The 16,874-nt window shown below is 39.4% G+C and overlaps 1 protein-coding gene across 4 annotated transcripts in view; it reads right to left on the bottom strand.

Annotated features, from left to right (window-relative positions):
- The window catches only part of UGP2 (UDP-glucose pyrophosphorylase 2), a 50,015-nt gene extending 34,984 nt beyond the window's left edge, over positions 1-15,031 (bottom strand). The window contains exon 1 of one of the 4 annotated variants that reach the window (XM_036996651.2): positions 14,924-15,031. Coding sequence is in view for 1 of the 4 variants with exons in the window: in XM_017673990.3 (XP_017529479.2) it covers positions 13,848-13,866 (19 nt within the window). In the remaining 3 variants the exon portion in view is untranslated. Of the gene's footprint in view, positions 1-13,527; positions 13,669-13,847; positions 14,208-14,799 lie in introns of those variants that run through there. The other 3 variants (XM_036996649.2, XM_017673990.3, XM_036996650.2) reach the window with 3 other exon arrangements.
- Between the last annotated feature and the right edge of the window lie 1,843 nt (positions 15,032-16,874).

Here is a 16,874-nt window from a genome sequence, read left to right on the forward strand (position 1 = left end):
AATTGGTCTATTCAGATTTTCTGTTTCTTCTTGTGTCAGCTTTGGAAGGTTGTATTTTTCTAGAAAGTTGTCCATTTCTTCTAGGTTATCCAGTTTGTTACCATATAATTTTTCATACTATTCTCTCATAATTCTTTGTATTTCTGTGGTGTCTGTGGTGATTTTTCCTTTCTCATTTCTTATTCTGTTTATGTGTGTAGACTCTCTTTTTTCTTGATTAGTCTGCCTAGCGGTTTATCTATATAGTTTATTTTCTCGAAGAACCAGCTCCTACTTTTATTGATCCTTTCTATTGTTTTTTCTTCTCAATTTTATTTATTTCTGCTTTAATCTTTATTATATCCCCCCCTTCTACTGACTTTGGGCCTCATTTGTTCTTCCTTTCCATTAATTGTGAGTTTAGACTGTTCTTTTGGGATTGTTCTTTCCTGAGGTAGGCCGGTATTGCAATATATTTTCCTCTTAGCACGGCGTTCGCTGCGTCTCACAGATTTTGTGTTGTTGAATTATTGTTGTCATTTGTCTCCATATATTGCTTGATCTCTTTTTTATTTGGTCATTGATCCATTGATTATTTAGGAGCATGTTATTAAGCCTCCACGTGTTTGTGGGCTTTTTCTTTGTGTAATTTATTTCTAGTTTCATACCTTTGTGATCTGAGAAGCTGGTTGGTACAATTTCAATCTTTTTTAATTTACTGAGGCTCTTTTTGTGGCCTAGTATGTGATCTACTCTTGAAAATGTTCTGTGTGCACTTGAGAAGAATGTATATCCTGTTACTTTTGGATGGAGTGTTCTGTAGATGTCTGTTAGGTCCCTCTGTTCCAGTGTGTTGTTCAGTGCCTCTGTCTCTTTACTTATTTTCTGTCTGGTTGATCAGTCCTTTGGAGTGAGTGGTGTGTTGAAGTCTCCTAAAATGAATACATTGCATTCTAATTCCCCCTTTAATTCTGTTAGTATTTGTTTCACATATGTAGGTGATCCTGTGTTGGGTGCATAGATATTTATAATAGCTATATCCTCTTGTTCGACTGACCCTTTTATCATTATGTAATATCCTTCTTTGTCTCTTGTGACTTTGTTTTGAAGTCTATTTTGTCTGATACAAATACTGCAACTCCTGCTTTTTTCTTCCTGTTAGTTGCATGAAATATCTTTTTCCATCCCTTTACTTTCAGTCTGTGTATGTCTTTGGGTTTGAAGTGAGCCTCTTACAGGCAGCATATAGATGGGTCTTGTTTTTTAACCCATTCAGTGACTCTATGTCTTTTGATTGGTGCATTCAGACCATTTACATTTAGGGTGGTTATCGACAGGTATGTACTTATTGCCATGTTGGAGATTTGTTTACATGAGAATAGTTAAAAAAAAAATTTATAGAGATGCCCTCTGCAGAATAGCCTCTTAATGTACATGATTTAAAGTCAAAATGCACAAAACCCATGTCACTATACTCCCTACCAAGCCAAGCCTAGAAAGGATGGCTGAAAGATTCACATTTAATACATGTGATCTTTGCCAACTACAGCAAGTCCAACCTTCAGACACAGATTCAAGAAAAAAAAACCCATAGATTTAAACTTGAGTTGTGACAAATATCCCTAACCTTTGATCTTCTCATTTATTTGATATAGCATCAAGTGAAAGTGAAGAACAATTTGTATTCCTTCTACTTCCTTGACAAATATGAAAAGCTTACACAACAAAAGAAACTTAAAACAACCTCTTCCACACCATTCCATTGCTGTTTCCTTTCTCTGAGCAAAGTGCTGGATGAAGTTCTGTACTTTATTACAGAATAAGGAAGGGCTTTTAAGGAACAAAGAATATTCAAGAAGAAAGAATAAGGAAGTGTGCCTACTCAATGTCTGTCAAGCACCTCACACAGACCGAGAACCACAGAACTAGGAACCATTTTCCTTTGCAGTGACCTCCTAATCCATCCTGAAGTTTTTAAGGCAGGCCTGGAATCTCTGGTAGGAAAAGAAGTACAGACCTTAGCCATGTTTTTGGACTTAACATTCACAGGTTACACTTCTGGCAGAGGTCAATTAAAGAATCCCCTGAATAATGCAAGATTTCTAACCTCCTAAAATGTTTTGTCCCTCCTCACTTCCTAGCAACAGAGAATTGATCCTCCTTGCCTTTAGGAATCAAACATTTCACACCTCAGTCATAAATCAAAACATTTTTAGAGATGAGAGAGAGCATTTAATCTACCCTCAATATTTTACAGATGAGGAAATAGAGGTTGAAATAGTTAAATGACTTATCTAAGGTCACAGAACAGGCTAATTGGAACCCAGAAGGAAAGTTAATTTATTCTGGGCCCCCTTCCACCACAGTTAGGTGGAAATATCCTGCTCATTTTTTCCTCCTAGTCTGGCTCTCCTTAATCCTTGGCACAAAATCTTTAAATAACACTCTGCTCCAAAAACACTTCTATCAGAATGTCTTCTTATAGCCAATGGAACAGACAGGAAACTCCCCACCATATAAAAACTGGGCTTTACGAGAAGTGCATGCATTGACTTAATTGCAATTTAGTTGATTTGGGGTAGAACAGGCAGTAATTTTTTTTTTTTTTTAGTTTTAATCCCACCTCAATTTCCTAATTCTTCCTTGTTCACAAGAACTAAATTTCAACATCATGGACTTTCCCCTATCCAAATGGAGCCAAAAAAAAGGGAGGACAAGGAGGAAAGCAACAGAATCAAGAGGTTAAGAGACATTCAATCTACCAAGTGACTGTTTTCGTTTTTTAGTTTAGGTATTTCATTTCAAGAAGCATACACAATGCCCTACCCTGACACCCTGATACTAGCACAAACAACTTCACATACTATAGTAGAAAGCAAGCTTCACAGCCCTGGAAAGACTGCAGAAAGAACTACCCCAAACGCAACAAAGTGGGGAGGAGCCCTCCCCAGGCCACCTCCCACCACTCATTAGACAGATCTGATCAGTCCCAGCCTTCCTTGAAACCCACCCTGGGAGGTACCCACAGTCAGAGAACTGGAGAGTTCACTTAACCTTACACCAGGAAGTGACTTGTGATCCAAGTTCAGTAAGCCCCCCTTATCCATGGGGAATGCGTGCCAAGAAAGAACCCCAGTGGATGCTTAAAATCACAGATAGTACCGAACCCTGTATATACTACGTTTTTTTCCTATACATACATACGTACCTGTGATAAAGTTTAATTTGCAAATTAGGCACAGTAAAAGATTAATGATAACGAAAATAGAATTATACCATAATAAAAGTTATGTGAATGTGGTATCTCTCCCCCAAAGTATCTTATTGTACTGTACTAATAATTCTTCTTGTGATGAATAAAATACCTACGTGATGAGATGAAGTAGGTAAATGACATAGGCTTTGTTAGTTTACTACATCAGAAGTACAGTCTTCTGCTTCTGGACCACAGTTGACTGTGGGCAACTGAACAGTGGGAAGTGAAACCATGGATAAGGGGTGACTACTGTAAGTATATAACTCCAAGAATGTAGTGGCAACTGGAAATAACCATGAATAAATTTGAGAACATATACTGACTAGATTTATGACCAACTAAAGCTAACCATCCTCTTCTGGGTTTCACTGCGGTCTTTGAAACTCAGTTATTTGTGAATGTGAATACTCCTTCTAGAAAAGCTATTCTTCTTTGGATTGTTACCCAATATTACCCTCTATCTTCTGCTTCTTCTCTGATCAGACCTCAGTTTCCATAACTAGCTCCTCTTTCTCCTCCTCCTCCTCCTCCTCCCTGGGTTTCCTAATATTCTGTCCCCAGACCATTTCTCCCCTCAATTATTCCCTTACCAGTCTCCTTACTGATAACTCCCAAATATGTGCCTGTCATCCTGTTCTTTTTTTCCTAAGCTCCAGGCTCATATTCCCTTCAGCTTTCTAGAACTTTTGCCTCTGGACATTCAGCTGGCTACCTCAAACTCAACATGTCCAAATCATCCAAACTAAATTCATCTCCCTGCCCTCCCTGTTCCTTGTAGCATTAACTAACATTCTCCTAGTCACTACTAGGTGATCTGAAAATCTCACACACAGTCACAGCTCTTCCCTCCTTTCTCCTAACATTACATCCAATCCAATAAATTACAATTCCATTCATTGCCTTCTACTCCCACTGCTACCTTAATTTCCCTCTCATTTTCACTCTCCTGTCATGACAACAGCAGCTTTCTAACTAGTTGGCCCACCTGTCACTCTAATCTGGTGCTACCAAGTGGAGTGGACGGGACCCCTTAAGCTGCAACCCCTATCATACCACTTCTCTCCCTCTTTTCATGGTATTTTCATTTGATGGGCAATAATACAAATATCTTAGCCAGGCATGTCTTAAAAGCTAAGTTGAAGTACCTTTTGAATAGCCAGGGATGATAAAAGTGCTAAAACAAAATGTCTAAAGGCTATAATTTCCTACTCCATTTATGATATTTCAATAGTGCCTCTAAAACTTTAATGTGCATACAAATCATCTTGGCAGCTTGTTAAAACACAGATTCCTGGGCAAGCTCTCAGAGATTCTGACTTAGTGGGTCCGGAATGGATAGAAGATGCATTTCTAATAAATGCTGCCAGTATTGCTTTGAATAGCTCAGATACAGATTATACTCCACTTATGGTAATATGCTTGTAAGAGCCATGCAAATCATTCTCCCTACCCCAGTGCTATTCTGTCACCTGTTCTCTGCCCCAAGGCCATGTGACTCGGAGATGGCACCAGGCCCAGAATGGTCTAAAGCCTTTCCAGTGATTGGTTTATGCATAAAACATAATTATGGTTCTGGCCAGTGAGCCACAAGAGTATAGTCTGCCAAAGGACTTTGGAGAAATGTGCTCCTCACTGAAAAATGAGACATGAGAAGAAATACAACCTTTTCCACTCCTGGACATAATAAGTGTGGGTCCACCCCCTCACCTCCAGTTTCTTCTGTCATTTGGCAACTTTGAAGGAAGCTGACCCAAGAATGAGACAGATATGCTTAAGAAAGCAGAACACAAGAAAGGAAAGACTGATGCGGTCTTTGTACTGACTTAACCTACCCCGGAACATCCTATTTCAAGATTCACGAGATTCTAGTCCCTCATTTTTTAAGCCAAGTGGGTTGCTATTTTTCTGCTCCATGAAATTTAAAGTGTCCCAACTGTTTTAAATAATATTGTTCCAAAACACATATCTCAAGTGTCATTCAATACTTTTTGAGGAGGGGAGGAAGAAATGAGAAGAAAAAATCAGAAATTAGTAGCCCAGTGTAAATTCCAAAATTATGAGAATCATCCCAACCTCCAGGAAACCTCCCTGATCACTAAGCCTCCCAAAGTTCAAACTCTATGACTTGACTAGCTTCTGCTGTTTTGGAGGTGGTGTTCCTAGTGTTAGATTCTGAGCATTCAAAGAGGCCTTCCTTTCTACAACACTGCTATGCCAAGGTTTTAATCCCTCCTTCCTCTGTGCTATACCAAATACCCCCAAAACTTTAATTCTTTACTTAGATGACTGCCTGCAGCTCTTTAAAGGCACAAGGTATCTTAAGTTATTCAACATTTTTTTTCCCCCAACACCTGCTTCAGCACCTGGCACAGTATAGGCACCTGATGATGCATTAAAAAAACAAAACAAAACTGGAGATCCAGACTTAAACTGTCATATTAGTGGCTAGACCAACCTCTATTTTATCATTTGTCAGTTCAGTTTAAATGGAATCTCCTCCTAGAAGTCTTCTAAACTAAGCAAGTTGTTCATTACATACTCACATGGTAAATCCTTGAAACTCTTCTTTATAACATTAAAAAAAATGTATTCAATGTCTATTTTACCCAACAGATTACGATCTCTGTAAGAATGCATCATGTCTATTTTGTTTACCACTGTACTCCCACCACCTAACACAGAGTTTCAGACATAGTAAATACCCAAGTAATGTTTATTAAATAAATGAATAAGAGCCTCTCATGACACATCTATGTACTGGGTATTCATAGAGGCCAGCCTAGTGGAATAGTGCCTGATAAGGCCAAGCAGAAAATGCTAAAAAGCCAGTATTTCTGTCATGGGGAAGCAGGTGTAAGAAAAGTACGGACTGTCTTAAGTACTTAAGTCCCTATAGCTTCTCAAGCAGAGGCTGATTATCAGTAAGGGTATCAGGGATGTGATCAAAGAAATTGCAAACTGGTAGGCAATCTAGGCAAAATGACCTCTAAATTTCTTTTCCATTTTTATTATCTTGTATAAATGTCAGTATAATTTCTTTTTCACTAACTTTAGAGGTTAAACAAAATCGGGCAATTTATATATTTAGATTTAGCTTAATTTAGGGAAAAAATGTGGAAAAATATAGTCCATGTCACTCATATAAGAAAAATCAATTAGTTGATATTATATGATCAATTTTATACTATCTTTTAGTATTAAAGTTGATGTTATTATAGTTTTTTCATGACTGTTTACATTTGCATAGATTTTTAAATGACTCAGTTTTACATACATATGAATGCTTAATAAATGCTTTTTGGTAACAGAAATAAAAAGGTACCAGGCTTTTGAGAACTGCTCCAGTACTGAATATGAAGAGCTACTTGCTAATCAAGATTTGTGCTAATTATGCATTGCTTACTTAAAAAATATTATTTTAACTGTTAGAATTCACATATAAACCAGGCTTCTCATTAGTAATTAAGATTAACCTTGCTCTCATGCAGCACAGTAGCTCTTAAAATTTCAAGAAAAAGGAAAAAGAACAACCAGAAAATATCACTTCTGGGAAACAGAAATCTGAAGAGATGTGTCAACTAAGTTAAATAATACCACTTTGCATTAAGTTTAACAGATGCTAAGAAATAAGGCAAGCCAAGGAGCCTATCACACTCATTTACTGAGGAGAGAAAAGGCACAACATAAAATCATCAAGAACTGAGAAAGGATTTGGCAGGCCTGCCCTGTAATTTGATATATGTGCATTTAGATAAAACTTTTAAGCTTGGAAAGGCTCTAAGGTCAGTGAGTCCAATTCTCTTATCTTGGAGATGAAAGAGGGGCCCAGAGATGCTGACTTGCCTAAGGACACAGTGGCAGTGCTGAACTGGAATCCAAACAGCTGGTACCCTGCTTCTCCTTCCTGGAGGAAGATCTCCCCTTACTTGGATACAGAACATTCATAAGGTTTACCACCTCCAAGTGTACAACACCAAATCTGAGTGAAAACCAGCAAAACTCAACTGTGTCTATTATGTGGGGTTATTATGTGAGATTAAAACTATATTCCAGGAAAAGCATTCTCTTATGTGCTTCAATTTTTTCTTCTGTATTAATTTTCTGGGCAATGAAAAATCGAAGAAAGTTTTTATGCACTTTACAAATATTTTATTACCAAAGCTAACATTTTTTTTTTAATCATTGGTATAAATGAACCCCAAACAGTGCATAGTACTTTGTTACTGTTTTCCTGCAGTTTTTGGAAGTTTAAAAATTCTAGACTGGGTTATTAATAGTATCAGTGAAACATTACATCAGCCTTTGCCAAGGCAGCAACTAGAGGAAAACACAATTCCAGTTACCTGCTGGTCTTTGTGGCCAAGGAGCATGTGGAGCTATTGCTAAAGGTAATGCCCCCTAGAATAGTATTTTTCACAATTTGGTTACTAACAATTAAAAACAGATTAAGCATAATACAACTATTGCATGTACATGAATATGCTGAATTTTTTTTTTTTTTAAATATACAAGTGAAATCACAGAAAAACAGGGAACTCTCTTGATTCACACAGGAAAAACTAACAAATATCTAGAAATGTTCTGGAAAATAAAACATTTTGTTGTTTATGTAAAGTAACTAAGACAGCACAGCCAATTTCTCTGTGGTTCTCAGAAACAATCCTTAATTGTCAAAATGGTTTGGGGGCACAGTTCATTTCATTTGGCAAAGACTGAGAAAAATAAACAATGGGTCTGTTGGCAGAGGCAGTATTTGTGCCCTAGATGATTACTTCGCAACAGACTGAAGGGGATGCTTGCATCACCAATTAAGAGAACTAGGAAAGTTTTCAAATGTAGTAGTATCCCAATCAAAACACATGTAAAATAAAGTTTAATTTTTCTTTGATAGCTTAGCAAGCCAACTTTCAAATAATTTAATAAGTTATTAATAGAAATATGCATGCCAGGTGGTAGAATTTTAGAGATGTAAGACATACGGTTTCAAATAATTGTCACTGTGCCTCGAACAGTCCATCAAACTACCCAAGACCAAGATGTCCACAATTCAAACACTATTACACCAAGTTCTATATATGGTATTTCAGAAAAGAAAATGTAGGCTGTGTCAAAAGGACAGCAGCTTTTAGAAAAACTCCAGCTTCTAAAGCAACCAAAAGGGTAGTAAGTGAATCATATTTAAACATTCACTATATCTCAAGCCCTCAGCAGTTTTATGCTAATACTAGGATTTTCTCCAATAGCATAAATTATGGATATCAAGAAGAACAGCATTACAGAAAGTACAGTAAACTCTATTCATTTTTTTATGCATAATCCTGAGTTAGTTTGATTTTCAAATATTTGTTTACATTAACTTCTCAATAATGGATATATTTGAGTTTGTGGAAACTCCTAATACTTGCATTTCCATAAAAAGTACCAAAAACAACTTGTTGAAAACTACAGTATTTATACTTTTCAGTATTTATTCTGCTTGTCTGGGAATTGTTAGTATTTATTCTTTTACCTAGAACATTTTCATTAGGACAACTTATGTTCCTCACAGAAATTAAGTATCCAAATATTTTAATTAAAAAAATTTTGCTACATGTCATAAAATATGACCATTTTCTATGAAGAAAAAATACACATACACAGAGAATGGTCTCTGCAGAACAAAATTACAAGAGAACGGCTACGGTCCAAAACTAACATCTTAATTTCCTTTTAAAGTTATTTTTCAATTTATCTTCAGAATATTAAAATGGCACTTCCATTAAGTATACCAGTTAATATTTCTTTCTCTAATATTCCTTGTCAATTTCTTCTTTCCTCTGTAAGCTTCATCCATCTTACTAGAACAAAGACCCAGTTATCAGGAACAAAGGCAATTTAACCATAAAGATTACAAGGTCCATGTTGGAAAACAGTCAAAGTTTTCCTCAGTTCAACTCTGAGTTTCTTTTAATTTTCCATTTATATCTGTGGTTTTGAATTTAACTAAATCTCTCTCTCTAGCAGTATAATGAATCCTTAGCCACATCTTTAAAAAATTAGGAGTGCGCTTTAGTCATTGCTTTGCCACCTATAGTACTGCCTCAAATCCATGCCACAATCCCCTGGGCTAAAAGCATCCTACTCATCTAAACAATTAGCAACAGGCTAAATTTGGTCTTTGGATTTGAGAAGAACCAGGCCAAGGCCTGATCTCCTCAACCAGGCCCCAGAATGCTTCTCATCCCTGTATTCATCTGAGACCCCTGCAGTTATAATTAGCTTAGCTAATCTCCTGGGCTAGCTGCCATCTACCAAACAGGAATCACCAAAAAGGTCATAAAAAGAGAATTCCAACAAATAGGAAAGTTAACAGGCCTCAAATATTTTTTAAGTGACACAGAGGTACTCAAATGGCTTCCCCTGAAATATAAGAAAGTACCTCAATTTAAGAACATGAAGGGACATTTTAATATAATTTAGACAGATAATGGCTACTAAAAAGTTTTTTAAAATGTTCCTCTAATATCATAGTAGAAGCACATGACAATAGTAACTGACTAGATGACAACAGTCCCTGCACCATTTATAAATTTCAAATCATGTATGGAGATTACCCTGTAGCTTTCAGAACTCTTAAAAAGCAAAATCCCAAATGGCACCCATTGAAAAACCTGGCAGAAAGTCACAGCTGCTGTTGACCCCTAACATCTCCAACCTGGGACAAGGAGTCCTTCTTACTTAGCTAGTACTCAGATTTATTTAGAATAACTGGCGGCTCTGCAACAAACCCTGTGTTGGAGAGAACTAGCAAATGCAGAAGTAATTTCACAAGCAAGCAGGTGACCTGAAGGCAGAACACACCAGCTAGGGAATTACGCCCAGGACCCAGCGAAGTCTTCGGATGAGAAGGAATCTTAAGTGCCTGAGGAACACAGACTTGGGAGATGACCAAAGAAAGTCGAACCTTATTTTGGTCAAGGAATATGTACTGAAAACTCTCCTGTCTATCAACATTAAATATTATTATTAATTGAACATTTCCATGTAATAATAACTTATGGTCAAAGTGCTTGACAAGGGAGATGCCCAGCTTTCCTATACAGCTCACTGCCTAGTTCTGGGAGAAGAGTTTCAAGCGAGGTGTAGCAACCCCAAGTTTCACAACATTCAAGAACACATGTATACAACACACAGGTATAACACCCAGATTTTTATTTCAAGTGCCCACTTTAAGGGATACACAAGAAATTCCAACACAGTGCACTCCACATTGTAAGCACTCAAAAATTCTTTCGTTGACTGAACAGAAACAACCATGTATTCACATCATAATTCAAGCTTCCTCATTCTCACCCTAACTTTTTTTAAACATATCAACTCCCAAGTGCTGGGGGCCTAAACACCAAACATGGAATATGAAAATATGGAACTGTCATACCTGCTTTGTTTCTGTTGATGACATGTGGTTATACTTATGGTGGCAATGCTATGTGAAGGGTTACCTTCATTTTAAGAAAGAAAGGTAAAATTTACTGAACATCTAATATGTGACTCATACAGGGACCAAGGCAGACTGCCCCAAATGTTCCACAATGACATACTGATTACTCTGGATTAAAATCACTGGAGACCCAGCAGATGCAGGAGGGATTGATTCTCTGATCCCCCTCTCCCCCACGCCTTGAAATGAGGATACCAATCTCCATGTGAAGGGTGCCCTTCCTGCACCTGGTGGTAAAGAGACATCCTTATCCTCAGGGGCAGGGGATTCAAATCCAAAGAAGCCTCTATAAACAAACCTTGTGAATACTTTTTACCAATTCACCACCCCAGCCCAAATGCTACTTAGAATTCCTTACTAGCTGAAGTTCCCAAACCTAAATTTCCTCTGTGCTGTTGATGTCTCACAGATTATGTTTGTCTAAAATCACGTATTAGATGTCCAGTATATAAAAACTCCATGCCTTGGTCATTTGTTTGGGTCTCAATTCCATTATTGGCCTCCATACATACATAATTATACTTTGGCTTTTCTCCTGTTCATCTCTCACGTTAATTTGACTGTTAGAAGAACCTTGAACAACAGAAGAAAGTTCTTCCTCCCCAACATAATTCACCTCATTTCAGCTTCTCAATAACCCTGTGGAGTATGTCTTAATACCCAATGTTTATATATAAGTAGAAACTGAGGTTCAGAAAAGCTATGGACCTAAGATCACCTGTTAGTAACAGAGTTCAAACCTACATCCATATACTTTTATTTTTCTCAATATTTATGTAATCTAAGAGGTGTTATTATATAAAAACTTCAACCAAAAATGCAGGCTAAGTTACTAAAAAGTACATGGAAAATGTCATTTCTCATTTGTCATCTGTGACAAATTCTTTCAGAGCATCTGCCCATGAAGGCACTGTATCTTCCCCAGGGATATAATGTTGTCTTTGCCCACAGGGAACTGACAGTCTAATTGGAGAAACAAGTCTTTAGGTAAGTTTTTAATGTAAGAGGCAACAAGAGCTATTGGAAAGGACAAGGATTTTAGACACATTTCTATGTGAATTTCAGTACTTACTGTGAACTTTGGATAAGATACTTAAATTTCTTCAGCTGTAAGGTTAGGATAACTTACTATCTCTTAGGGCTCTAATGAAGCTTAAATGAGACAACATATGAAACAGTTGGCTTAGTATTTGTTCAGTCTTTCCCCAATGAAGTGGTACAAGTTAAGTGTCAATGAGTAGAATATCAGTAACTAATACTGAAAAGATCAATTTGGCCCAATGCCAAAAAAATTCAGAAACAAAATCCCACTCCTTACACTTGAAAACTGATCTGTGGAAACGGCTCAGTCATTAGCATTTAGGTTTGTCACTTATAACAGAAGCAGAATTAAACATACAAAGGGCTCACACCTGAAGTACAAAACTAATAAACAGGAGCACAATCATGTTCAATTTTTACTTTGGGTGAGTATCATCTTTTTGTGCAAAACTGCCAATTTAAAAGGAAAATTCCCTTTTAAAGTAAAAGTGGATGGCAAGTAAATGCAGTATTGGACCTGAATCATTGAACAGCAGGGTGTATCTGTAGTTTAGTTAATGGTGATGTACCTAGGATAACTTTTAAGTTTTGACAAATGTGCAACTTTTCTATACATCCAAAAGTGTTCCAAAATAAAAAGCTTATTTTTTTAAAAAGTGGATGACAATGAATAACGACAACACACAGCAACTCTTAGGCCCCCCACCTCTTGCTTTAGAATCTCCTGAAGACAGCCATTAACAGCAAAGGCTGTGATATCAGCCATTGCTCACCACCTCTGCAAGCTAAAGTATAACTACAAGGAACACCTGGAGTTTAATTAATATTTTTACTTTTTAAAGTGACTTACTTGTCCACTTCTCCCTAGCATACTGTTGCAAAATACAGACTTCCTGATATTTAAATTTTGTTGTTGTTAAAAAAAAAAAACAGCAAATTTCTAACAGTTAACTCTTTTCTTGACTGAGCCATTCAATCAGAACTTAAGTATTTCTCACTACAATAAGGTATAATATGAATTTGAAAGTCTAATGACAAGTGACATTTAGCTCAGGGCTAAAGGCAGGCATTAAATGTCCTGTTTCCATAAATAAGGGAGTCAAATTCTCTTTATTATACAAAACTCAAAGAAGAGTTAATATAGTGATAGAAAATGAACTAAGGCATTTTTATTCCTGGGTCAAATAATGGCTGTTACACAATTTTTTTTTAAGTACATGTTCATTTATTAAGAGTCACATTTTAAGTGGTTGTAAAGTTTTCTAGCTGTGTGTCCAACAAGATAGCTGAAGCTTTCGTATTCTGGGGTCTTCTAGAAAGGGCTTACTTGCATACCAGAAGATAAATCCAAATTGGTGACAGAGGATTGAGAGAGCAGCAGTTTCAATGTGTACAACTGACATACACACTCATATATACAGGCACTGTTACTGCTTAACTCAGTTGAGAAGCATTCCCTAAACTTTTTTTTTACAAATGTAGAATTTAGAGGGCAATTTTCAAATTTCAAAGAAACCTTAATAATATTTCCAGATTTCAAAGAAGGAAAAAAATAAGTACAGCAATGCAGCAAAGTCATTTCTCCTGCTGAAATGACCTCCAGCTTCTACGAGCTACTCCCGGTTTCGCAATAAATGAATCTGAGACTCAAACCACGTACACACAAACCGAGTAGAGGCTGAGAACACTAAAGCTTCCCCAACAGTCCTTGCAAAACCCACCTGCCCTCCCTCAACCCTCCCAGTTCCCCTTCCCGTTCACACACAGTTACCTTGACTTCGACCAGGAAAGGAACACAGGGATTAATCAGGAGCCCAAATCCTGTTTTATCCTCTTGTACAGCCACTATCCCTGGAATCCAGAGTGCTACTAACCTGTCTTCAGGGAGGCAGAACTAAACCAGCAGAGCACAGGGGTATAAATTATACGCATCTGAAACGCCAAACCAGCAGCTCAAATGTCAATTAAACGAAAAGGGTTTCGCAAATAATACCTCAAAAGAACATTTCCACTTCCAAACCACCCACCAAGCTCACCACGGCCAGTACCCAAATTCGGCTGAAGCAACCCAGGGAAATAAGCATGCCTTACCTTGTACAAATCTCGACATTTTAGGATTTATTAAAATATCCTGGCTTATATGTATATATATTTTTAAATTTCTAGAGCAGTCACTCTATAGAGCAGGTCTCTCTTCCCTGCTTTAATCGACGTGTTCTTGTTCCTCTTCCTACGTTTAGTCACTTAAGGGAGAATTTATTCAAAGCTATTAAAACTGCCTCCAAAAAAAAAAAAAAAGACAATAAAAGAAAACAGGAAAACCTCCCCTACTTCAAAAGACAGAAACTTAGCGCGGAGAGTCCGCTTGAAACTCCTGCCTACACTGAGCTCCCGACACAAACGAGGGCCAACTGGAGACGCCCGGAAAAGGTATAATCACACGAACTTAAATTTCATCAATGAAAGAGGCGGATCTACAGCGGCTATTTCACCGCCCCCGGGTCCCCACGCCCTCCGGGCTGGACCGCCGCAGGGACTGGCGGGCCGCACCCCCGACTCCCCTCCCCTCGCTGCTGTCCAACCTCCAGCCGGTTCCCCAGGAAACCCATCAACAGGAGCCCCCGGCCAAGCAGAAGTCGGGAAGCGGGAGAGGCCCGCGAAGAAGGGCAATACCACCTTTCCTACCAGCCTATAAATACTCTGGGATTGGGAGGCTTTAAGAATTCCCCACGCCGGCCGGCGAGCTGGGACTTCCAGCCCCCCGCCTTCCCGCGGCTAGGGGCCAAACCTAGCCGCGCGGGCTTTTCTCGGGCGGGCCGGGGGCTGCGTTGCCCCTCCCCCTCAGCGGACATCACGGGGCGAGGGGAGAACCCCTGTGCCTCCAGCAGCCCGAGAGGGCCCCGACCTTCCCTCCACCCCACACACATTCTAGTCGCTCCTGCCCAGCGCTCTTGCGAACCCCAGACTCGGCCTCCCGAGCCCCACCGCAGGTCGGGGAGAGTGGCTCTACACACCCGCCCCTCCCCGAACCGCCGAGACCCACCTTCCTCTTCCTGTAGGAACTGGGAAATTGGGGTCGTTTATGACGCCTGGGGAAAAGGCTCGCAGGCTGAATGTCACATCTGAGGCCCCCTTCTCGCTCCCCTTCTCCCCTCACATATGCACACCTTGAACCCTTTGCCAGCAATCGTAGGCCAGGGGCTGGCCGGGTTGCCGATTCCCGACATCCAATTGCCCACTTTTCCCTATACACCTCCCCTCCCCCTCCTTTTGGAGCAGCCCCCTCAATGCGGAAATGTGCCCCCCGCGCAGACAGACAGGAGCAGCCACCAGTCAGGAAACGAGGCGGACACAGATCCCGGCCAATGAGATGCACGTAGGTGGCAGGGGCGGGGCGTCTGCAGCCGGAGAGAGCCCGGCTGAGGTGGGCTCTGCGTCTGATCCTGGCATCTGGCGGCAGGGCCGCACCTACGGCGACGGGGCCAAGGGTGTATCACCAGTAAGCCTCCGACATTTCTACGGATACTTCAGCAAGGGAGAGAACCTGAAGCACAACTGGTTATTTCTGCAGTCCGTTAAAATGTTCCCGTTTCTCAGAGTTTGAAGATATCTAGCCTGCCGGAAAGCGCGAGAGCACCTCACAGCACCTACCCCTAGAGCCCAGGCCCTCCTCAGTAGACACAAACTCACCGCATTTGTTCTGGGGAGGGTGAAATGCGTTAAGGAGTAAGCAGTGAGATGTGTGGTGCCCACTAACAGGAGCAGGGATTTAGGGCATCGAAGAAAGTGGCAAGTAAAGGCTCTCCCCGCAGAACCACCACGCCCGGTTCCTATTCCTGTTGAGATTTCTGCTGTGATAGGTGTTTACTTTTCTGATCAAAGTGGCAATAGCTTGTTACCTCTCAAGACGCTTATGTTAATAGATCTTAAAGTCCCCAGGAAAGAGAATGGTAAGAGATAGAACGTTGGCAGAGGCATGAGGACTGCGAGAGGGCCAGCCCAGCGCCCGCTAAATCACACCTGGTGATGCCAACCTCTCCTAATTGTAAGGCTCAGGGCGCCTGTCAATGGGCGTATCTCATACTTCACATTTCATGATTCCGTCAGCCTCCATCGGGACAGATGAATTGTCAGCGCTCTTAGGTGCCTCCGGAAAACCAGCTAACACCAAAAGAGTTTTGGACAATAATCAACCAAGGTAAAGTGAGAATTTTTAAATGACTCATGCTCTAAACAAACTTTGTTTCGGGCCATATATTCGTATGAAAAGTTTTTAGACAAGTAACACAGAAAAGGCTGGTGATTGATTTATCATACTAGAGAGTGACAACCCTAGGTACTATATTTCTTATGTGAAATCCAAAAAGACTACATCCAAAAACCTGCCAGCTATTAAACTAATTTTCCCAAATAAAACCAAGGGAAGTGTCTAAAATCCAGATGTCTACATTTTAATAACGCCTTTTGTAGATGACGATCTTAACCAGAATTGCTACATCCTTTGTGTACAGTAGAGAAATTATCCTAGCACTAAATAAGCAGTATTTATCAATCAGTGTTAACACCAGAATGAATTACCACCAAAAGATTTGGGCCGCATAGGGTTGCTTAGCCTGCAAAAGATGAAGGGCAATGAGTCCTTAATTACACGAGATTTACTGTAAAAGGATGATCAGTAATTTTTCACATTCACAGAAGATCAAAGGAGAGGAAGTGAGTTTTAATTGCAGCAAGAACATTTGGTAATACCTAAGAATGACTTCTTGATTTGTGAGTGATTAAATATTGAGATGTAATACCAAAGGATATTGCACATTTACTGCCTCAAGATATCTCCAAAAAGCAAGCAACTACCTATCTTCGAAGGTTAAATTCTATAACCCCCCAGAGGCTCTTAGAGAAGTAGCATGCTGGAGGCCGTATTCCCAGTCATATTCCCACCATTTCCAAATAGTGCCCTGTAAAATGGAACCTCTTTATATAGTGGTTTAAATTTCAGTTCTAAACTTCCAAAAATTTTGTAAAAGAGGCTTACATTCCCTCAGAGCCACTAGAAGCAACTTCACTTGGCAGATCACATGGGGATAGGGGAGAAAGATCACAGTCATGGATCAATTT

Source organism: Manis javanica, chromosome 1, assembly GCF_040802235.1.
Source record: "Manis javanica isolate MJ-LG chromosome 1, MJ_LKY, whole genome shotgun sequence".
Taxonomy (NCBI): Eukaryota; Metazoa; Chordata; class Mammalia; order Pholidota; family Manidae; genus Manis; species Manis javanica.